The 25,181-nt window shown below is 35.6% G+C and overlaps 1 protein-coding gene across 1 annotated transcript in view; it reads right to left on the bottom strand.

Moving 5' to 3' along the window:
* Window positions 1-7,925: 7,925 nt before the first annotated feature.
* LOC149787095 (TPR and ankyrin repeat-containing protein 1-like) overlaps window positions 7,926-25,181 on the bottom strand; it is a 55,442-nt gene continuing 38,186 nt past the window's right edge. Inside the window, exons 14-15 of the mRNA XM_089977613.1 lie at window positions 18,722-22,065; window positions 7,926-17,071 (exon numbers count right to left, since the gene is read on the bottom strand). Of these exons, the coding sequence (XP_089833739.1) occupies window positions 16,970-17,071; window positions 18,722-22,065 (3,446 nt within the window). The 3' untranslated portion in view covers window positions 7,926-16,969. The remainder of the gene's footprint in view (window positions 17,072-18,721; window positions 22,066-25,181) is intronic.

The following is a 25,181-nucleotide window of genomic DNA, read 5'->3' on the forward strand; positions in this document are numbered from 1 at the left end:
AAGATAGTTATATTCATCAAGATGACGATTTCCTTCAGTCTTAAAAGCACCTTATATTGCTAGTATATCAGCTTTTCTTGAGCCTCGTTGTATTCGTATACGCAAATTGTTTCCGTTGTTGAATAGACAACCCGTGGTGGATTATCTTGATACACTGCATCTATAGGTAACAATAATTAACATATAACAACTTTTCGCATACAATTTATTATTTGATTTTGTATGCTGCCGTGCGATTTGTTTTAGCTGATGCACGATCGGCACGTTGATATAATGGGCCACTCCTCTAATTATTAAGTCCGCCAATAACTCTTTTTAAATTTTGTAATCTACTTGGATGTGAAATCGCAATCGTGTCAGTCTTTACCATTACTGCATTTATTTCTGTATGTTTTATTTCTGTGTCGGGTTTTTATTCAATCATAAGTGTCTGTGCAATAACATATAACAACTTTTCGCATACAATTTATTATTTGATTTTGTATGCTGCCGTGCGATTTGTTTTAGCTGATGCACGATCGGCACGTTGATATAATGGGCCACTCCTCTAATTATTAAGTCCGCCAATAACTCTTTTTAAATTTTGTAATCTACTTGGATGTGAAATCGCAATCGTGTCAGTCTTTACCATTACTGCATTTATTTCTGTATGTTTTATTTCTGTGTCGGGGTTTTATTCAATCATAAGTGTCTGTGCAATAACAGTTGATTGTGTCAATTGCTTTTTATACATAGGATAATATTCACAAAAGGATCCACAGGGCGGACAATGTTGACTACGTGATTTTACTCCAACACCACATTTAAGACATGGTTCAGCACAGGGTCTAGTACTTAACATCATAAAATATCTTTTACAGTATCGGTAGTGGCATGTTCTGCCAGTGTTCATACTTTCAAAGACATGAAACTTTCCTATTGCTGCGTCCCGATGTCATAGGGCGTTTTATATATGTAAATGTTTGGGATTTTTTAATTCGAATTGCCACACTGTTGTACTCATTCGGTTTAACATATATATCCGTCGCTGATCGCTACGCGTTTTTATGGTGGTTACGAATTTTGAATAAGGCTTTCTTTAATAAGTTTGTTCTTTTCTTATACAACATAAAATGTTGTAACCTTAGCTGCGAATTCACTTGTAATTGCGAAAAAAATAACTTCCAAATTACAATCTGGCCAAAGTAACACAACAATGAGTATCGAATAGGACCAGACTTTGTGAGTTTGTACACAGTAACATTAATGTATTGTACCGTTTGTAAAGTTACTCAAAACCTTTTGCTTCGTTGGTTTTAGTAATAGCTCTAATAAATGGTTTCCATTCCATGCAATGCTTCTCTTTCGCATCGTTGTACCAATATTTCGAATATATACCGAATATTGGTACGTTCGGATTATATTGTTTTATAATGCAAAGCAACATTATTTAATTTATTTGCTCTTTGAGATCGTCATCATTACATCTGTGACATTCGCTTAAATCATCAGCAAATTCCTAACTCGCAGCAGATGTAACAGGTAATTTACTTCACTTCAGTGACTCAAATTAATTTGCACTATTAAATATAAACTGTTCATATTTTGTTTTGACCAGTAGCTTGGCTTATGATCGTTCCTAAGTTAATCGACTGATTAGTATGTTTCGGCTTTGTGTCTGAAAACTCATAGAACATTCTTTGAGCCTCTTTAATAAATATGTATTATACTTTTAAACAAAACAACAAGGTGTCTCTCATGCAACTGCTATATGGCTTCCTCGGAAACAATGATGTAATTTTTAGAGACCTTCATAAACTCCATCAAAATATTGTTAGCGCCGATCGTTTGAGAACTTTTCGCACACACACACACACACACACACACACACACACATATATATATATATATATATATATATATATATATATATATATATATATATATATATATATATTGCAGGAATGAAAGGGGCCCCGAGTGGCCGAGTGGTCTAAAGCGCTCTACATTACGGATCACTGGTATCTCACATCTGTCTGTGTGGGTTCGACTCTTGGATTCAGCCAATGTTATGTGAGAAAACTTACCAGTAGCTTGTCGTGGGTAGGTGGTTCTGTCTGGAGTTTTCGCGGGTTCTTCGTCCATCATTTAATACTGGCCGCCATGTAAAGCCTATCCTGTGCTGAATAAATAGCCTTAAACCCAACAACAACCAGCAATAAACATATTTTCTTATTATCTAAAATGTTTACACTTGTAATATATTGTATTATTCATATTGTGTGAAATTGGCCGGCATATGCTATAGAGCTAACGTCGAAAATTCAATAACTGGTGTTTCATATTTGCTGTAATTTAGCTGCAAAGGTATTAGACAAAATTAAGAATGTATACACAATGACATATCTGATCCAGCATTTTAGACTGTGGCGAATGCTTACGTGGATCGATGTAAATGAGATTTTCAGTATTACTAATACCCGAGTATGGTCCCTGATAAACATAAAGTAGAACTGCTAGTGCAGTGTCTGTGTTTTTCTTCTCTGTGAAGTATTGTTGGAAATGAGAGAAAACTTGAACACTATAACTATGCCAAGTATGGTGTGAATACCCAATGCGATTTGTATATATGGATATCACGGCATCATTCAGCAGCGCACGTTATATGGAAACTGATGGCGCAATAACAATTCTTCGATTAGCTAAATACAGTGATGTCATGATTAAACGAAATTAGAAGATCTAACTATGATGTTTGTCAAAGATGCAACTGATCAAGCAGATAATAAACCTATCAAATTCTATCAACTTATACGGTGTTTGGGGGTGGGGCAACCCCCCCGCTCTTGAGGGAGCCCCGCGCGTCAGGCCTAAGGTTTTTCTTGTGAGTTTGTCAAGCTATATGTTTAAATTGGAAACGCTGATACAGGCCGCACGTAATGTACGCAAATTTGCGAAGTCAACTTAGTCAACTTCGTAACGCAATTAACCCGTTGGCCACAAACAGGAATTTTTTTTAATGAATAATGAAAAAATTAAATTCGTGCGCCAAATCACGAAAGTTGATCAAGTTTAGACATAATCAGTGTTTGCAGTAACATACCGATCGAGATACCGATATTCTGGCCTTGCGCGAGCATGGTCGTCCCTAGGCCTAATGCCGCCTCTGACTGGAGATTACAGCCACGAGCAAACAACTAATAATAGTTGACACCTTAGGAGTGAGTAATGGTTCTCTGCGGTTAATTGGTAATCAGGAACCTTCGAAGAATTTAGTCTTGAATATGCTGAAGCCATTCTTCATATTGCACGTGCATGTCACAATTTTGTGATCGTACTGTAATCGGCACCAAAACATCGGCATCGGTTTGCACATTTCCCCAAAAGACTTTCTTTTCACTGGAATACTTGAAGTTCAGGCAATCCGGTGTTTCAATCAAGTGTAGTTTCGGGGTCGCACTGAAACTTTCTCCCGCAAAATTAATTGGAAAAGTCCTCTTATTGTTGCCCAAACAGAATTTCCTCAACTTAATGCGACAAAATACAGTAACACCTTAATGGTGCTAAAATTATCGAAATCAGAGGTGACACAAATGCAAATGACAGGTAAAATAATGTTGATCCCAAACTACAATTTCAGGACTGTTATTGGCAGCAACAACTGCAGCAGTTGTAAAAGATGCGGCCTTAGGAGTTTCGGAGCTGAATCAAGAATGGCACTGAAAAAGGTGATTGGTGGTCATCTAGTGCATTTAAAACAAATAAAGAAAGGAAAAGGCCTTTGATTAACAGGAACGAATCACACAATACCTTTTGGATGAAGTCTTCGTTTACGACGTTGACTAATCTTGATTTACTTCTGAAGGTAAAATCAATGAAGTATTTTCGCGAAGTCATGCGTAATGAACTTGCGTCAATGGTGACACACACGCATGAAACTGTTATTGCCAACCTTGATTTGACAACAGGGCCTGTGACTCATTGCGTTGCATGCGTGGTGACACCTCGACATCGTTCATATCGTCTCACGTCTGTACTTACACCATCACTTGAATATGTTAATTGTTTAATAAAGGGTATTGGCGTCCATGGCGGTGGAAGACAACTACTGTTGTATTCGGCTATATCGTAGCAAAGTGAGTTGGGAGACCCCACGTCATCATGCTGAGAGTACTGAAAATGATGAAATGAGAGACTCTGGATTGTTGGTTGCTTCTATATGAGATGATACCAATGTACAACAAAACAATACGTGGATGAACAAATCTCTGACGTGCCCACAGCACCACACACTCATAATAACTTAAGATTGTGTATCATCAGGTATATTTACTAGCGAATTAGTGTAAATAGCCGACTTATTGTCAGTTCAGTCCGGATCGCTTCGATTCACCTACACGTTATGTCTTACAGGTGCACATGTCTTTATCACGGGTTTTCATTGCTGTCGGCTTAAGTGGCAAGTTGGGTGTAATGACAATAGTAACAAATAATGTCCAGAGTGTTGAGCCATCAGCAACGTGTAGCACTAAAGAAAATAGTACTCAGAAATTGTTCACTTATACAATATCAGTATGGAAGGAGTCAACCTGTATCCTGACGGGTATTCAGCCGTCTTTGGCATTTGTGTTTAGGATTAGATTTATCATTTTATATAAGTGATCAATTCAGATTGAGGTGCTAAAGCTGTGGAATCTACTGATGGGGTGTTGGGACAACAACACAGCGGATGCTAACATCGATATTATTTTGGTTCCTCATACCGATCAAAATGGCATTAGCATCTCCTCCTAAACACTCAAACATAATCTTGTTAATAGCCAAACAAAAATAAACCATTAGAACCAACTTTATGTAGCACTACCAACTCGAGGCCAACTTGGAATCATCGTTAAAGCAAGCAAACAAAAATGAACTATAGATGCCAAAACACTCAGGGTTTGTTTCAACAATTACGAAGTTGGATTCACTACTGTATTTTTGTTATGTTCACCAATGAATATTTTACACCAGCAATGACTTAAGCGAGACAAAAAAAATCCTGAATGCTAGTCAGCAAGGACGCCCTTGTCCGTGTAAAAGAAACGGTTGCTATATAGTGAAATACAAACACGCATGTTTTGTTGTAGATGTTTTTTGTGGGCTTGCCATTGCAACAAATGTGATATTGTTTCGACTGGAATTGAAAGCATGACAAACATCATACGTACACCCCTCGGAATTATTGTCGGGGCTATATCAGTAGTAACTGGTGTTTCTGGTGCTGATGGCAAATTCATTTCGATACACTTGCAGTCACGAATACGTCTTTAATCAAAACTACTTGCGGCGGCAGAGTAGTCTCAACGCGATTAGTAACTGTATTCGGTGGCTATTGAGGATAACATAATTAGTACAGGCGTTTTGAGACTGTCTTGTTGGTAATTGGAATATCACTGACAACTCTGTGCATAGATAAGGAACCACATATCGGATGTACAACCAATAAAAATAGAGCAAAAGTACAAGTAATTTTCCCTTTTCATCACAGTATGACTTGGGCCACTTCACTTTTATAGATTATAAATGTTAATAATGCTCGGGTTGCACAGCACGTGTGGCATGCCTGCTAAATGAGCAGACATTATGGGTGATAGAGGCAAAAAGAGCCCAAACTGGAATGACAATACTTAAAGTATTCAGTCTTCAACCAAGCTTACAGTAATAAAATCACTATTTGTATTCAATACATTATTTTTATGCAATATGCCATGACAAACACCTCTACCAGTTAGATTGTATTATTACACAATGCATAACTATCCTCAACAAGGCATTTTACTCAAGAACAAACAATTTGTCTTAAGAAACAATGATCTTGGTCCACAAACCATGACTTTTGTCTAGGCAATTGAGGCATCATTAAAGCTATTATGCAGAGAGCCATTTCTCATTCAATCATCTGTCTTGACCTTTGCCATCTTGACTGCAACACTAGGTAGATTACTAGTCCAGTGTTGAAGATATCCACAGATGCCAGTGAAGATACACGATTACAATGTTTGAGAACTCAATTTGTTTTCCTTGTTTTAATTCAATATAATTCAAAGTTAATGTCTATGTCCAAGAATTTTATGGAGCAGTATCTATTTCAGAGAAGGATATTTTGAATTAAATAATTTCACCCACATCAAAATACTGCAAAAAACATTAATACTCGATTCTGCTCGAATAAAAAACATAATAAATACAAATACTATCAAACAAGCAATGTAAATTAAATACACAAAACAATCAGCTACATTAATCATACTTTATACAACATCATTATTGATAACAGTGTCAGTCCTAGTTTAAAGTAATCAGATGATTTATTTTAAAGATATTGTGCTATCAATGGTATCCTTTTCTATCTGTATGGTATTTAGTAATAAATATATACCATCACCAATAACATAGCCAAGTTTACATTCTGAATCTTATATATAACAAGAAGCATTGATTTAAGTCATCACCTTATCTGCCCACAATGAATCTCTCAATTAAAGCAACTTAAACACTTGGAATAAGCTTAATATCTGTATTGATACATATGATATAAGGCCTGATATTCTGGTTTCATCTCGCTTTTCCCTCTTCCTTTATAGATCATTGTTATCTTGAAGAAATAATTCAATCCAAATTATTTCAACAGTTTGTGCTGCCCTTGCATTGCTTCATTACGCGACAGTTTCATTGGGATTTGTTTTTACCAGCTCTGTAATTGTAATAAGCGTTACAAGTACTTAGCTCATCAACCAGTGGTGATCTTACCTACACACATTTATACCATTTTTTGTTCTACAGGTTTATTATCATGAAAAGATATTACAAATTAGTAATGCAAAATTAATACCTACCATACATTCCAAGAAAGTTGATTCTGCCTAATTCTCATGTTGCCTGAATGATGTGCTATTTCCAACTGTGTCATTACTGCTAAGTCTGGACATGTTCTTGTCAAATATATTTAATGGTTTCTAGATAAAAAGGTTAGCTTGATTATAATAAGTCTGTATTTCTTTATATTTGTACTATGGTCAACTGATGTGATAATGGAGATTTGTGACAAGGGATATGATTATTGAATGATAGTTTTCTTAACTCTGAGGTCTAATGTTCAATTACAGCAAATTGTCATGCATCAAGAGAATCTCAAACTTTTTTCTTCTTTGAAATAAATTCATCTTTCTTCAAAAGTCTGCCATTTTATTTTTCTGCAGCAATACATTATATGCGGCTGAATCTCTCTACACCAACATAAAATATATTTTATATAAACAAATTCCTAATATGTTGATTTGCACAAATCCAACAATAATTTTACTTACATGATGAAGTGCAATACTTTTAAACATCATATAACTGCATTACAAAGCCAACAGAGTACTACAAAGTCCACCATAGTTGGTCATTACTGGTGCTTATCTAACTAAATTAATGAACTTTTCTTGGGTTCTTTTAGTAATGAATTTTGACGATGCACTTTGTAATTGTGACAGAATAAAACAATATGATATGGCAGTTTTTGTTTTCCCAAATCTTTTCCATAATATGCAGTTCAACTAGGTCAGGTGGTCTTTTCGTAAAATAATAATTAATTTAAATTTGTATTTGTTAAAGTACAAACAGGTTCACAAAGCCATCATATTGTTGTTGTTTTTGTTGTTTGGGGGTTTAATGCCATTTGTCAGTGCAAGATAGCCTATACATGGTTGCCAGTTTAACTGATGGAGGAAGAACCCTTGAAAAAGCCCAACCCACAAGAAGCTATTGGCCATTTTCATACAGGCATCAAAGCATACAATATTTACATGAATGACATGAAACATTTTTAAGGATCTACTGGTGTTTGATTACCTTCTGTTCTATTAGTTTATTATTATTTCAAATAATATTCAACTATTTCAAATGGAAGAGAACAAGTCTTACTTCAGCAAAAGAAGTTTAATACATTTTCTCTTGATCACATTGCACTGACATAGAAAAGGAACCAATTATGTTTAACAAATCTCTGAAATGGTGAGTAAAAGGTGATAACATGTTATCGATGGTCAAAGAAAGAGCCATTTGATGATTCTTCAAACTCCACCTCCCTTCCACAACATTCAATTAAATGTGTATTCAACATATTCAAGCTGGGCTCTTTTCATCTTAGTAGGCAAAACATGACATGCTGTCCTATTCTCACAATAATTTTTTTGTTTTTAATTTAATGGTTTGTTAATTTGGACAATTTACAATACAGCTTACAAACTTAAATTGCTAGAATTTCATTTACTTTTTGTGAAATTTTCACTTTTTACCATGTACTATTTTCCAATAGAATTATACAATTTTCAAAACTATATCCTGATGTTAAAAAATGCTGTATTAATTAGTAAGTGTACTTATTTTTCATTTGACAGAATCAAAGTACATTAACCTTTCTTCTGATCTCTCAGTCTGAATACTGCATACACAATAATGCCTTATAGAAGAAGAAAAAAGCACAAAAAAGCAATCCTTTAAATATTTGTAACTGGGGAAGTAGCCACTATAATTTCATAAGATGGTTCATTACATCTTTAATCTTGTTTCTGTAAAATAATACTTAGGAACTAATAATGTAGAAACATAATGAGCTGATGCAAATGATGTTGCCTCAGTGTTGTTTTTGAAGAGATCTGCTATTTACAAAAACAAATCTTCATAAAATTTGAAAATAACAAAAACTTCTGCAGTGTTCATGTTATAAACACTAGTGTCTACATATTTATAGTTTATACATTGCAGTGTCCTCAGTTAATTACAATTTTTAAGTCTTTGGTATGACTCAGCCTGGGATAGAACCCACGACCTCCATCATCCAAGGTGGACACTCTAACCACAAGGCCACCGAAGCAGTTCTCCCAAGGTCTAGAATGCAGACTTAGATAATCAAAGGATATGAGGCACAGTACTGGATGATAATATCAGTGCTTTAAATCGACCTTCCTCTGAACATATCAAGCATTCTTAAGATTTCTATGCACAAACTTTATTTGAAAATCACTATCAATTAATAATTTTCTGTAGAACAGAACTGTCATATAGATGTTTACAACCTTTCTTTCTGTGGCAGTTAAATCTGATAATTATTAAAATATTGCTTGTGGACAAAATTATGCAGAATACACATTTTGTACCTTTGTAACCATTGATTGAAATCCTGGCTGAAACACTCCTAAACACATTGACTTATTCCAGGTTTATTCATTTTTCTACACTCTTTAATACATTATCCACTAACAGCAGAGCCATACAAAGTGTTGTGTAAGCTGTCAGACTTGTATGGACATGTAGATACATAAATAAACATACAAGTATATCTCAATGCATCTTCATTCAATAACATATATCAATGGTTATTGGTTTGTGCACTGCTACCTTAACCTCAAAATTTCTTATCTATCAAAGCAGCTGTTACATCAGCCTGTTACACTGTATTTGACTAGTCTGGGCCCTGGCATTCACTCATTAACTGGGGAGGCAAGTCATGTGACTGTCTGATAGTGGCCCTGTCAACCACAGTAAACTGGGTATATCTGCCAGGCCCAGTTCCCTGTGATCCAGAATATTAAAGTCACAATGATAAAAATGCATAATTTGTATCTGCCCAAACGTACCAACTCAAATTCACAGCTTTAGAATCGCATCTGAATTCTATATACATACGCAATTCAAAATACTAAGTCCCCAAAATTATAGAATCCAATGTTCTAATCAACAATGGATTGGCTATAATCATTGTTTCAAATGATATTTAAAAAAGGAGACCACTCAAGGCCTAAAAGAGCTTGTTACTTAAAATTGGCGCAGTTGCCATGAGAGAAGCCATTCTGGAATCTCAATAGCTGTTCACAATGAAAAAAATTCAGAAATAACATTAATGCATGTATGGCATGGAGCATGTGCCAAATTGATTGTTCATTCAAGGATCTTTACAATCAGAGGTTATTCTTTGTCAGAGATCAATATCAACATTTATTAATGCAAAATTTAAAAGAAAACAAAAACAACAAAAGAATATGTTTATTTGAAAATTAAAGGGTATGCCAATTAATATGATGATCTCTTATAAATGATGTACTTCATTTGGTTAAGAAAGGCACATTTATAATGAATTCAGTTTAATGTACATGCCATAGGACATCAGCCATTCAGTTTAATGTACACGCCATAGGACATCAACCATTCAGTTTAATGTACACGCCATACGACATCAACCATTCAGTTTAATGTACATGCCATAGGACATCAGCATATCAGTTTAATGTACATGCCATAGGACATCAACCATTCAGTTTAATGTACATGCCATAGGACATCAGCATATCAGTTTAATGTACACGCCATAGGACATCAACCATTCAGTTTAATGTACACGCCACAGGACATCAACCAGTCAGTTTAATGTACATGCCATAGGACATCAGCATATCAGTTTAATGTACATGCCATAGGACATCAACCATTCAGTTTAATGTACATGCCATAGGACATCAGCATATCAGTTTAATGTACACGCCATAGGACATCAACCATTCAGTTTAATGTATATGTCATAGGACATCAGCCATTGAGTTTAATGTACATGCCATAGGACATCAACCATTCAGTTTAATGTACATGCCATAGGACATCAACCATTCAGTTTAATGTACATGCCATAGGACATCAGCCATTCAGTTTAATGTACATGCCATGGAAGATCAGCCTATCAGTTTAATGTACATGCCATGGGACATCAGCCATTCAGTTTAATGTACATGCCATAGGACATAAGCCATTGAGTTTAATGTACATGCCATAGGACATCAACCATTCAGTTTAATGTACATGCCATAGGACATAAGCCATTGAGTTTAATGTACATGCCATAGGACATCAACCATTCAGTTTAATGTACATGCCATAGGACATCAGCCATTCAGTTTAATGTACATGCCATGGAAGATCAGCCTATCAGTTTAATGTACATGCCATGGGACATCAGCCATTCAGTTTAATGTACATGCCATAGGACATCAGCCATTGAGTTTAATGTACATGCCATGGGACATCAGCCATTCAGTTTAATGTACATGCCATATGACATCAGCCATTCAGTTTAATGTACATGCCATGGGACATCAGCCATTCAGTTTAATGTACATGCCATAGGACATCGGCCATTCAGTTCAATGTACATGTCATAGGACATCAGCCATTCAGTTTAATGTACATGCCATAGGACATCAGCCATTCAGTTTAATGTAAATGTCATAGGACATCAGCCATTCAGTTTAATGTACATGCCATAGGACATCGGCCATTGAGTTTAATGTACATGCCATGGGACATCAGCCATTCAGTTTAATGTACATGCCATAGGACATCGGCCATTCAGTTTAATGTACATGTCATAGGACATCAGCCATTCAGTTTAATGTAAATGTCATAGGACATCAGCTCAGCCATTTAGTTTAATGTACATGTCATAGTACATCAACCATTGAGTTTAATGTACATCCCATAGGACATGAACCATTCAGTTCAATGTACATGCCATAGGACATCAGCCATTCAGTTCAATGTACATGCCATAGGACATGAACCATTCAGTTCAATGTACATGCCATAGGACATCAGCCATTCAGTTTAATGTACATGTCATAGGACATGAGCTCAGCCATTTAGTTTAATGTACATGCCATAGGACATCAGCCATTCATTTTAATGTACATGCCATAGGACATAAGCCATTGACTTTAATGTACATGCAATGGGACATCAACCATTCAGTTTAATGTACATGTCATAGGACGTCAGCTCAGCCAATCAGTGTCATGTACATGCCATAGGACATCAGCCATTCAGTTTAATGTACATGCCATAGGACATCACCCATTCAGTTTAATGTAAATGTCATAGGACATCAGCCATTCAGTTTAATGTACATGCCATAGGACATAAGCCATTGACCTTTATGTACATGCAATGGGACATCAACCATTCAGTTTAATGTACATGTCATAGGATGTCAGCTCAGCCATTCAGTTTAATGTACATGCCATAGGACATCAGCCATTCAGTTTAATGTACATGCCATAGGACATCAGCCACTCAGTTTAATGTACATGCCATAGGACATCAACCATTCAGTTTAATGTAAATGTCATAGGACATCAGCCATTCAGTTTAATGTACATGCCATAGGACATAAGCCTATCAGTTTAATGTACATGCCATAGGACATCAACCATTCAGTTTAATGTACATGCCATAGGACATCAGCCATTCAGTTTAATGTACACGCCATAGGACATCAGCCATTCAGTTTAATGTACACGCCATAGGACATCAGCCATTCAGTTTAATGTACATGCCATAGGACATCAACCATTCAGTTTAATGTAAATGTCATAGGACATCAGCCATTGAGTTTAATGTACATGCCATAGGACATCAGCCTATCAGTTTAATGTACATGTCATAGGACATCAGCCATTGAGTTTAATGTACATGCCATAGGACATCAGCCTATCAGTTTAATGTACATGTCATAGGACATCAGCCATTGAGTTTAATGTACATGCCATAGGACATCAGCCATTCAGTTTAATGTACATGCCATAGGACATCAACCATTGAGGTTAATGTACATGCCATAGGACATAAGCCTATCAGTTTAATGTACATGCCATAGGACATCAACCATTCAGTTTAATGTAAATGTCATAGGACATCAGCCATTCAGTTTAATGTACATGTCATAGGACATCAACCATTCAATTTAATGTACATGTCATAGGACATCAGCCATTGAGTTTAATGTACATGCCATAGGACATCAGCCTATCAGTTTAATGTACATGTCATAGGACATCAGCCATTGAGTTTAATGTACATGCCATAGGACATCAGCCATTCAGTTTAATGTACATGCCATAGGACATCAACCATTGAGGTTAATGTACATGCCATAGGACATAAGCCTATCAGTTTAATGTACATGCCATAGGACATCAACCATTCAGTTTAATGTAAATGTCATAGGACATCAGCCATTCAGTTTAATGTACATGTCATAGGACATCAACCATTGTGTTTAATGTACATGCCATAGGACATAAGCCTATCAGTTTAATGTACAGGTCATAGGACATCTGCCATTGAGTTTAATGTACATGCCATGGGACATCAACCATTGAGTTTAATGTACATGCCATAGGACATAAGCCTATCAGTTTAATGTACATGTCATAGGACATAAGCCATTGAGTTTAATGTACATGCCATAGGACATAAGCCATTGAGTTTAATGTATATGCCATAGGATATCAACCATTCAGTTTAATGTACATGTCATAGGACATCAACCATTGTGTTTAATGTACATGCCATAGGACATAAGCCTATCAGTTTAATGTACATGTCATAGGACATCTGCCATTGAGTTTAATGTACATGCCATAGGACATCAACCATTGAGTTTAATGTACATGCCATAGGACATAAGCCTACCAGTTTAATGTACATGTCATAGGACATCAACCACTGAGTTTAATGTACATGCCATAGGACATAAGCCATTGAGTTTAATGTATATGCCATAGGACATCAACCATTGAGTTTAATGTACATGCCATAGGACATAAGCCTATCAGTTTAATGTACATGCCATAGGACATCAACCATTCAGTTTAATGTAAATGTCATAGGACATCAGCCATTCCGTTTAATGTACATGTCATAGGACATCAACCATTCAGTTTAATGTAAATGTCATAGGACATCAGCCATTGAGTTTAATGTACGTGTCATAGGACATCAACCATTCAGTTTAATGTAAATGTCATGGGACATCAGCCATTCAGTTTAATGTACAAGCCATAGGACATCAGCCATTGAGTTTAATGTACATGCCATAGGACATCAGCCATTGAGTTTAATGTACATGTCATAGGACATCAGCCATTTAGTTTAATGTACATGCCATGGGACATCAACCATTCAGTTTAATGTACATGCCATAGGACATCAGCCATTCAGTTCAATGTACATGCCATAGGACATAAGCCTATCAGTTTAATGTACATGCCATAGGACATCAGCCATTGAGTTTAATGTACCTGTCATAGGACATCAGCCATTCAGTTTAATGTACATGCCATGGGACATCAGCCATTCAGTTTAATGTACATGTCATAGGACATCAGCCATTCAGTTTAATGTACATGCCATGGGACATCAACCATTCAGTTTAATGTACATGCCATAGGACATCAGCCATTCAGTTCAATGTACATGCCATAGGACATAAGCCTATCAGTTTAATGTACATGCCATGGGACATCAACCATTCAGTTTAATGTACATGCCATAGGACATCAGCCATTCAGTTCAATGTACATGCCATAGGACATAAGCCTATCAGTTTAATGTACATGCCATAGGACATCAGCCATTCAGTTTAATGTACATGTCATAGGACATCAGCTCAGCCATTTAGTTTAATGTACATGCCATAGGTCATCAGCCATTCATTTTAATGTACATGCCATAGGACATAAGCCATTGACTTTAATGTACATGCAATGGGACATCAACCATTCAGTTTAATGTACATGTCATAGGACGTCAGCTCAGCCAATCAGTGTAATGTACATGCCATAGGATATCAGCCATTCAGTTTAATGGACACGCCATAGGACATCAACCATTCAGTTTAATGTACACGCCATAGGACATCAGCCATTCAGTTTAATGTACATGCCATAGGACATCAGCCATTCAGTTTAATGTACATGCCATAGGACATCAGCCATTCAGTTTAATGTACATGCCATAGGACATCAGCCATTCAGTTTAATGTACATGCCATAGGACATCAGCCATTCAGTTTAATGTACATGCCATAGGACATCAGCCATTCAGTTTAATGTACATGCCATAGGACATCAGCCATTCAGTTTAATGTACACGCCATAGGACATCAGCCATTGAGTTTAATGTACATGCCATAGGACATCAGCCATTGAGTTTAATGTACATGCCATAGGACATCAGCCTATTATAGGAATTATTGTATTCTTCATGATTATTCTGGACCTGCCCTGTTTTACAGTGAAACATTCTGATTTTCAGCAAAGTCTAGTTCATGCATGAAAAAAGTGTGTCATTTCCCAATATGACTGTTATCTAATGGAAGTGCAAACCTGTGTCGACAATCATAGCAAGCTATCCTGTAAAACTGGTAGTTAATCCACTTTTTGTTCTTATTTCCCACAGAAATTATTACACTAAAGTGTATGAGCTTTTATATTAACCAATTTGTAGCCCATTTCTTTGGAATTTATGTGTCCCAGTGAGAACTGCACACAATATAAACTAGTACCGTGTATATTTAATGACCAACATTGAATGAAGCCAAGGTTGGTTGCTTGTCTTTTCTCCCAGGTTCACTTATTATACTTTCTAGCTCATCAACAAAAAGTAAATACATAACAACAGAGAATTAATACATTACTGTTACATCCTAGTATTTACAAATGAAAGGTGCTAAACTGAAATAATTCTTAAAACTCTTACAAGGTCAGTAACAAATTCCTGAAGACAATATGGCCATGCCGACATCAATACATAAGAAAATTTTGCTCTATCTCATTGAAAAACATAAATCGAAAACAAAAAACAGAAATCCAAGGGTCAGTTTTCCAGAGCCAAGGAAACCTATCTGGAATGGATAATACACTCAGTGAAATTATCGAAAATATAAAAACATAATGCATCTTCCTTTGATCCTATACATATTTGTACACAGTACAAAAATGCATTCCTCTGATTTCAGTGTCTTACATTCTTTAATATTTTTAACAATATCCGTACAATTTACATTCTTCTTGAGATATCTGGATCTGACATTTCTCTTCATCTCTGTCACCATTTCTTAACTATATACAATCTAACAGACTTGTTGCTTATAATCTACATCAAAAATCTTTATTTTCCCTTCTACCTGTATGAATGCAAAAAAAACTTATTTAAACTTTTATCTCATACAAATCTGTTCTCTGGAAGTCATCAGCGGTATTTTGAACACAGAAATTTCATGAAAAGCTCAATAAATTGGTAAATCTGGAACAGAATTTTAAAAGGTGCATGGTTTTATTGCTATAACAGTGAATAAAACATGACAACGGTCATATTAACGTTTCTAGTACAAAGAGTAGTCCCACACGTTATACCACATGTGCATTAAGAATGTGTGTGTGTGTGTGATTTCAATTTTTAATGTAGCTTTTAAAAACAATCTGGCATATCACTAGGATGTCTGCAGTGTGGCAGTTTATAGTGATGTCTAGCACTGGGGAATCATGCTGCAGACATATAGCATCATGTCCACCAAGTCCCATTAACTTGATACAAGACAGACCGGTCCTAACACTAACTGAGTGCCAAGTGAGGCAGCTGCTAGTACCATTTTGACAAGTCTTTGGTATAACTCGGCTGAAATTCAAATCCATAACCTCCCACATCCAAGGCAGATGCTCTTTTCACTAAGGCCACCTGAGCAGTGTGTTAGGAATGTCTTTTCTTGTTTGATACAATGATGCCAGATGATCATGTCCAAAATTTTTTTAAAGACATGAACTGCAAATTAATCTACAATTTGAAATAATTAAGAGTTCAGTATTTCATTTATTTTGACAAATAAAATCTATGAATTTCAAACTTTAAAAAATTACAATTGATTTTAAAAACACAGATTATTTAACCACAATAATATATAGACATCTGTCATCTCAGGCATGCTCTACAGCTGATAGTGCTCAAAGCTGTGGTTTATCCTTTTTTATTTCTGGAAATAAATTATTGAAAATTAGAAACCTTGCATGGGTTCAGTGTGCAATCCTGGTGTCTATTATCTCTGCCCTGTCTGACATTATTCTTGAGCTCTATCTCACTTTTAATCGGAATTATGCACAACATTTTTTTCAATCTCATCCTCCCAGTTTTCTCTTTCTGGGATTTCTATATGTAAAGCCACAGCTGCCTGATGTTTTTGCCTCTGAAAAAGAAAATCTGAAATTACAACTTCTAAATATTTTGATGAAATAATATATTAATATATCCTGAAGTTCAATGCATGATGAAATTCAACCATTTCTACTTTCTGATTAGGAAATAATACAAAGTATAGGTCATATAAATTGATAATCACTAGGAATTATTTGCTTTGTTATCTGAAAGAAGTGTACAAACTTGGGCTATATAGGCCAAGCAGAAGATGCTATAATGTACCAATGTGTATAAAAACGGTCTATACTGTCCAAACAGGAAATGCTCTATACAAATGTGCAGAAAAACAAACTATATTGACCAAATTGAAAACTCTATAAAAACGTATAGAAATGTGGTCTATATAGGTCAAAAAGGATACTCTTTAAAAAATGTGTACATAAACATAAATGTTCTATCTAGACAAAACAGGAGATTATACCAAACAACACAGCTAAAGCTTTCTAAAACTGGGACTAGAAAATAGCATCTTAATACAGATAACAATTTCTTGTGGGATTATTTTGTGGTAAAATAGGCAGGTACAATAATCATTACAGACCAACAATCTAAAAATCACTTTCAAAAGGACTAATTTCTCAGGGTAATTTTGCTTATATTTCATGTGAATCTGACATGTAATGAGTGTTGTATATGTCGATGCTAGATTATGTGTGACGTCAACTTCCAGTATTTTAAACAGCATCCAATGCCAAATTATAAAGGTAAATAAGCTGAATGCTATTGCATCTCAGAAAGACTTTATAATTCAAAACATAGAGACATTTGTGTGTTTGTCTATATATCTGAATGCAATTATGTCCACCAAACTCTCTCTTGATGGTTGTCAAATTCGTTTCTCAGTTTGTGAAGAAGACTGAATTCTTAGAGCTTCAACAAGCTTCTGAAGAAGTACCACCAGAGAAAATCTTGGATTTTAGAAAGAATGCAGTTCATTTCATGAGCTATCATGCTACATGTAGGGGTTTAATAATAATAATCTCCGTTTTACCTTTATATTTTTTGTAATCCCAAATAAACAGTAATTTAGTATCCTTGACATTTATCTTTCATTTGAAACTTATCTTCCTACAGATATGTACAATACATTCATACATCTGTACCCTCGTATGTCATATTATGTTACATTAAAAACTGATTTGAACCTTTGGGCTTGAATTGTTTCTTGTACTCAAGCCAACATTTCCACTTAACATACTGTGTATGCAAACAGGCACATGGTGAACAATGTAAGACACTAAAACCATGGTGGACAATGTAAGACACTAAAACCATGGTTGACAATGTAAGACACTAAAACCATGGTGGACAATGTAAGACACTAAAACCATGGTGGAAAATGTAAGACACTAAAACCATGGTGGACAATGTAAGACACTAAAACCATGGTGGACAATGTAAGACACTAAAACCATGGTGGACAATGTAAGACACTAAAACCATGGTGGATAATGTAAGACACTAAAACCATGGTGGATAATGTAAGACACTAAAACCATGGTGGATAATGTAAGACACTAAAACCATGGTGGATAATGTAAGACACTAAAACCATGGTGGATAATGGACAATGGAAGCTGAGCTAAGTTATAAGCTCAGAGTTTTTATTAAGAGTTGAAAATCAAATATTTTAGCAAACCTGTTTATATGTTCTGTACGATTCCTCCACATAGTGATGCACTGCATTGTAGGATCCAACCATATCCCCAATGAGTCGCTGTAGATACTGACTGGTTTTCCAAGACCTCTCATACAAGATTCTGTTCATCTCATGATTTATGCCATTCATGCATTTCACTATCCTGTTTATTTCTAGCTGCATGCCAGAATACACTGTATTTCTAATGTGGGGATTGTCCAGTTCATATTGATGGATTTTCTCATCCATGAACTTTTTGTTAGGTTCAAGTTTCTCCATAAACAGTTTTCTGAAGGAATGAAATTCTAGTTGTTTCTGCATATGTTTCCAAGACTGGATATGTTCCACCTTTATTTTCTCCAGTTCCTTTGCTCTTATTTCTTTGAACTCTCTTTCAACTGACTTGTCTGTCTTTCCGCATTCTGCAGTATATTCATTTGAGACAGTCTTCAGGTACCCAACTGCATTTCCTTTTGCTTGGTTAGTATTGCTATGTTCATTTAATGTCCCCTCTCTGTATGTACTATCTGCACTGCTTTGGTCTCCAGGGCTATCATAAAATCTGTGAATCTGGGACTTCATTCGGCTCATGACATCAGATCGGTTTTTAGTTTCATCCTTATCCTGTTCAGGATTAAGCATTTGTTCTAAAAACTTCTTGTTCACTCTTGTAAAGGAACCTGATGCTATTTTACCTTCAAAGTCTAATCTATATGCATCATTTGCATAGGTCTTGTCAGACCAATCACAGACCATGTCTTTTGTCGTGCTTTGATCCAAGCACCTTTCAAATGATACATTGCATATTCCACACATAAGATTAGTCACTTTAGCTGTCTCAAACATTTTCAGCTTTTCCTCCAGCTCTTCTTTGACCATTTGTTCTTTAACTCTATATGTCAGATGACGACATTTATAAGCAAATGTCAGCCGTCTAAACAATCTTAGGATCTTAATGCCAGCTTCCTTCTCTATGCGAGCTTTCTCCCGAGCTGCAGTATCAATTTCCCATTTCATCTTTTCTTCCATTGATATCTGTATTTCATCTTCATGGTCACCAAATAATTCCTTGACATCTGGCCTGAATACAGCTTCCTGACCTACAGCTGCTAAAGTGTTCTCTCCAAAGAAAACTGCAGGTAGGAGTCCAGCATCATTTAGAGGAGATGACTGAACATGATCTCTATGATCTTTCTGAAAGCTTGTTGGTATCCATTTACAACACATTAAATGCTCTTCTCCCCTTTCTTTCAAGAGGGTCTTCAATGCTACTCCCACATCTCGAATGCACTGTGCTTTTTGTACAGATTCAAGTGCCAACCTTAGCCTTTGTTGATATTTCTCTGGTGGTTGTAAATGAATAAAAGCCTGCATGAGGGCGGTTTCTGATTCTACTGATACAAATGTTCCAGTATTACTGATCAGTGTCATGGCCAGAACAAGGACTCTTTCTGCCATTGCACAATTGAAAATTTGGTCCAAATCAGCTGAGAAGAGGATATTGAGGAGACCTGTATTGTTTGAAGTACCACACACCATGATGATGATGTGGCCAAGCCTCTGCTGAACCAAAGCATGACTGGTCCTTTTGGGATTAAAATCACTAACAGCCTCTTGGATGAACATTGCATGCTGTGGAAATGTGGCCTCAATAAAATTCATCAAATGCAGATAATTAACGGGTACAACAAATGAAGCATCTGGCTGTTCTAAATAGTTTCTTTGCATTACTTTACTTGTCTTGGCAATGAGAAAAAAAGCGAGGGTAGTATAAAACTCCAGCCACATAAGGAATAATTTTGAGTCGGGCAGGACTTCCTTAGCTTTGCTGCTAATCATAGCAACAAACTTGGTAAATTTGATTAGAGCCTCCAGTGGGTCTGATGTTGGTTTTGTCAGATGATAGTAACTATCATAAAATCTCCGTGCTAATGACTCCACAATCCACTGACTGCCAGGCTTGTTTCGAGATTCATGATCTTTCATCAAAGCAAAGTACCTCCATTTCCTTTCCTTGTTTTCCTGATTCTGCTCCTCACTGAGTGCACTTTCAAACTCTCTCAGTTCCTTGTCAAAATCAAAATCAATATGGAACAAATGGCTACAAAATTCAACCATCAGAAAAACATTTGCAGATTTTGCAGCAACTGTTCTAAATCTCCTCTCACCTGTTGTGTCTTCTTTCCATTTTTTCTCCATGAAGGCTTTCATGTACTGCTTAACTGGTGGATTCATTTTTATAAGAACTTCACTTGGGTATCCACTGGACAGCACATGGGAATGGAAGCTCATTGGTATTAAGTCTTCTAGGATCATTCTACAGGAGGTGAATTTGTCAACTTCTTTCTGAGAACTAATCAAAGAGTACCCACGGAAGTACTCCACATTTTCAGCCAGACTTGGTGGACATGTCATTCTCATACGCTTAGCTCCAAATTCAATGTTTCGTTGTAATTCAATGAACATTTTATCAATTTCCATCAATTCCTCAAATGTTCTATTGTTTAAGGGACAATGAAGGTTTGGACATATTCCATTTTGCATCTCCATATCTGGGCATGGAAGACCAACCTGGTAGAAGAGGCATTGCTGAACTTTATTTCTCATTTTTATTACCTCCTCTACAGCGTCTTTCAGCCAACCTTTGGCCCTATTTAAAAGATAGGAGGCAATCATTTCATGAGCTGCTTTCATTTCAATCTCAATCTCTACCTGTTCCTCCCTCTCTTGTTTGGATGGTGAATAATTTTTTAATATGTTCTTGCATCTCGGTTTCTGTTTTGGGTAATAAACAACATAATCTGGCTTGGTAGAGAACAAACCATAGAAACTGTCATATTTCTGAAGCAGTTCCTGATTTTGTGATGATTTGGAGCAACACAAAATCTGAAGAACTTTGAAAAGATGATCAAATCCTCGAACAAGGCACATGAAATTCTCTTTGGTGATCTGTTTGTGAGTAACTATCCACTCCACACACTCCAATGTACCAGCTAGATTGCCATATGGTTTCGATTCTACAAAAGCTTTCCAAGCTTGTTTAATATGTGCTAAACTTTCTGTAAGGTCTGTCACACCATCCGAAAAATCTGCAAGAAAAAGACTTGCTTCTGCAAAACCATCCAAATTTCTGCAGTTTTGGAACAGTGTTTTAGCTTCCATTACTGTCCTTTGCAGATCATTAGTATAAGAAAGTGTCTTAGGTTCATGAGACATGATAACTTGCAACTTCACCAGCAACGTTTGGGCAATCACATTTTCCTGTAATGTCTTTCTGGCAGTCTGTTCTGCTTGATCAATTCTGCCATGAATCAGCAGAAGCTTTACTGCTTCATCTTTTTGACCTGTAATAAAAAAATCCAGTTTAATAGCATTGTTCCATATTGTAGATACTACATCAGATAAAACTAGAACATATTTGTTATTCAAAGAAAAACCATGTCACTCGCATGCTTCTGAGCAAAGACAATTGTCATTTTGTGGGGCAAAAAAGGTGAATTTTTGTTACAGTGTGTTATATACAAATAAAAATATGCCTCCAAACATTTGTTTTTGTGTACCTCAAATGGTTGTCTATAAATTGTGCAGAGGGCAAAGTATCATGCTGTTCATAGTTCCTGTACAATCTGTAGTTATTTTAGAGATCTGAATACAAATATTCTCCTTCATGACAGGAAAAACTAACATGACATCCTCTATTTTACTGTGTTACTTTAACAGATTTCAAATGACCTGTAAAGAATTTTGAGACAGAAAGTAACTATACAAAAAAAACCATTAAACCCATGTTTGTCCATCTTTAGACTTGGAAAATATTATATATTATTAGTAATATTATTAGTATTTTCCATATCCAATGAACCCAGGAAGCTAACAATTTACACCAAATTTAATCTAATGGTTCCTGTGACTTTGAAATTGATTAGGAACAATATTTCACTGGTATTCCATATACCACTCATATAACATTTCACAGAATTATGTAAATGTGGGATATAACATCTAAAGTACATGAATCTTACTTCACAACCTGGTCTTAATTTGTAAATTTTCCATTCTGTAAATACCATATACTAAATCAATTTTAAATCAATATTAAATAGTCTATCGGCTACACTCGGAACACAATATATGAGAATGCATCAAATGATACAATAAGGGAACAACAACAATACCCAACCTTGATAAAATTCATTTGATGGGATGCCTGTGATTACAATTAATTTATAATTTTCATATTTTTAAAACAAATGCCACTGGGGCTAAAAGAAAGGACTTGTATTCTCTCCACAGAAGAATCATTACTCACCATGTCCTACAATTTGTGACTTATGGCAATTGCAGAATCCATAAAGAGAAAAAGTGGCTTATAGCACGTGCAAAATCCACGCAAAGAAAAAGTGGCTTCTAGCAATTGTAGAATCCATGAAAAAGTGGCTTATAGCACATGCAAAATCCATGCAAAGAAAAAGTGGCTTCTAGCGATTGCAGAAACCATAAAACAAAAAAGTGGCTTATTGCAAATGCAAAATCTACGAAAAGAAAAAGTGGCTTGTAGCAATTGCAGAATACATGAAACTTAGTACCCTCTATGATTTGACTGATTGTGCTGGAATGTAAATGGAACTATTTATTAATGGTATGTAAACAAACTATCTAAACATTAGTCTAGGTCCTGATCATTCTTCAGCAGTAATGATCTTGAAGCTGTTCTTACACGTAAGAATTTTTGCCTTGCACTTAAGTCATCTATTATTAATTTCATATGATAGTGTAAATTAGTTACAGCACCTATTTTGTTTTGTAGATTCCATAGATAAGAAATTTAAGGACTTAGAACAATAATACTTCTGAAGATGGGATAGTAACACTTTCATCATTCATTAATTTATGTGCAAAATCATATAATATAGTTCTTACATACATTACATCAAAAAATTCAAACACTTTTCAAAGACATAAAATGCATTGTTATAATACTTAAAAAATAGGAAATATTAAGCTGTGTATAGTCTTTACAACTTCATATTTAGGTACTTCTGTCCTATAAATGAACAATGAAATATTTTTTAACTAGGAAGGGAAGAAACAGCAAGTCGTGAGACACTGAGTTATAGGAACAGTCATATCATCTTCATCGAACTGAGAGTTAGTTGTCACATATTTTTAGTCTCTGACCTTGTCAAGGATGTTAATGTTAAAGAAAAATATATCTATATTAATTCATATGTTCCATATTTCATTCTTTTCATGACTTTCACTCATTCTTTGGGACGTCAAAGCACTCACTCTCATTGACCAAACATCAATTTCCTTTCAAGAACAAGACAGAGCTCGATCTTTATTACTGCATAGCTCCTATGCATGCGCTGTTTATTCCATTGCAATGGACCTACCTGCCTTTGCCTTAAGGCGATGATCTCATATGGCTTTCTTATTAAACAAGAAATATTTAATCGAAACATGTTATCTAATGACTAATTAATTAATCATTAACAATAATACGATCTTTCCAATTTTGAGGAGAACAGTCACCTTCTTTTATATAAGGTCATTTTGAGTAAAGCCAAATTTAAAAATGAATTGGCATTTGATCTTTGACTTTCACTCATTCTTTGGGACGTCAAAGCACTCACTCTCACTGACCAAACATCAATTTCCTTTCAAGAACAAGAGAGCTCTTTGTTACTGCATTGCTCCTATGCATGCACTGTTTATTCCATTGCAATGGACCTACCTGCCTTTATCTGCCTTAAGGCGATGATCTCATATGGCTTTCTTTTTAAACAAGAAATATTTAATCAAAACATGTTATCAACTAATTAATTAATCATCAACAAAAATACGATCTTTCCAATTTTGAGGAGAACAGTCACCTTCTTTTATATACGGTCATTTTGAGTAAAGCCAAATTTAAAAATGAATTGGCATTTGATCTTTGACTTTCACTCATTCTTTGGGACGTCAAAGCACTCTCTTTCATTGACCAAACATCAATTTTCTTTCAAGAACAAGAGAGAGCTCTTTGTTACTGCATAGCTCCTACACATGCGCTGTTTATTCCGTTGCAATGGAAATACCTGCCTTTATCTGCCTTAAGGCGATGATCTCATATGGCTTTCTTATTAAACAAGAAATATTTAATCAAAACATGTTACCTACTGACTAATTAATTAATCATTAACAATAATACGATCTTTCCAATTTTGAGGAGAACAGTCACCTTCTTTTATATAAGATCATTTTGAGTAAAGCCAAATTTAAAAATGAATTGGCATTTGATCTTTGACTTTCACTCATTCTTTGGGACGTCAAAGCACTCACTCTCATTGACCAAACATCAATTTCTTTTCAAGAACAAGACAGAGCTCTTTGTTACTGCATAGCTCCTATGCATGCGCTGTTTATTCCAATGCAATGGACCTACCTGCCTTTATCTGCCTTAAGGCGATGATTTCAT

Source organism: Sinohyriopsis cumingii, chromosome 12, assembly GCF_028554795.1.
Source record: "Sinohyriopsis cumingii isolate HCF-2022 chromosome 12, ASM2855479v2, whole genome shotgun sequence".
Lineage (NCBI taxonomy): Eukaryota > Metazoa > Mollusca > Bivalvia > Unionida > Unionidae > Sinohyriopsis > Sinohyriopsis cumingii.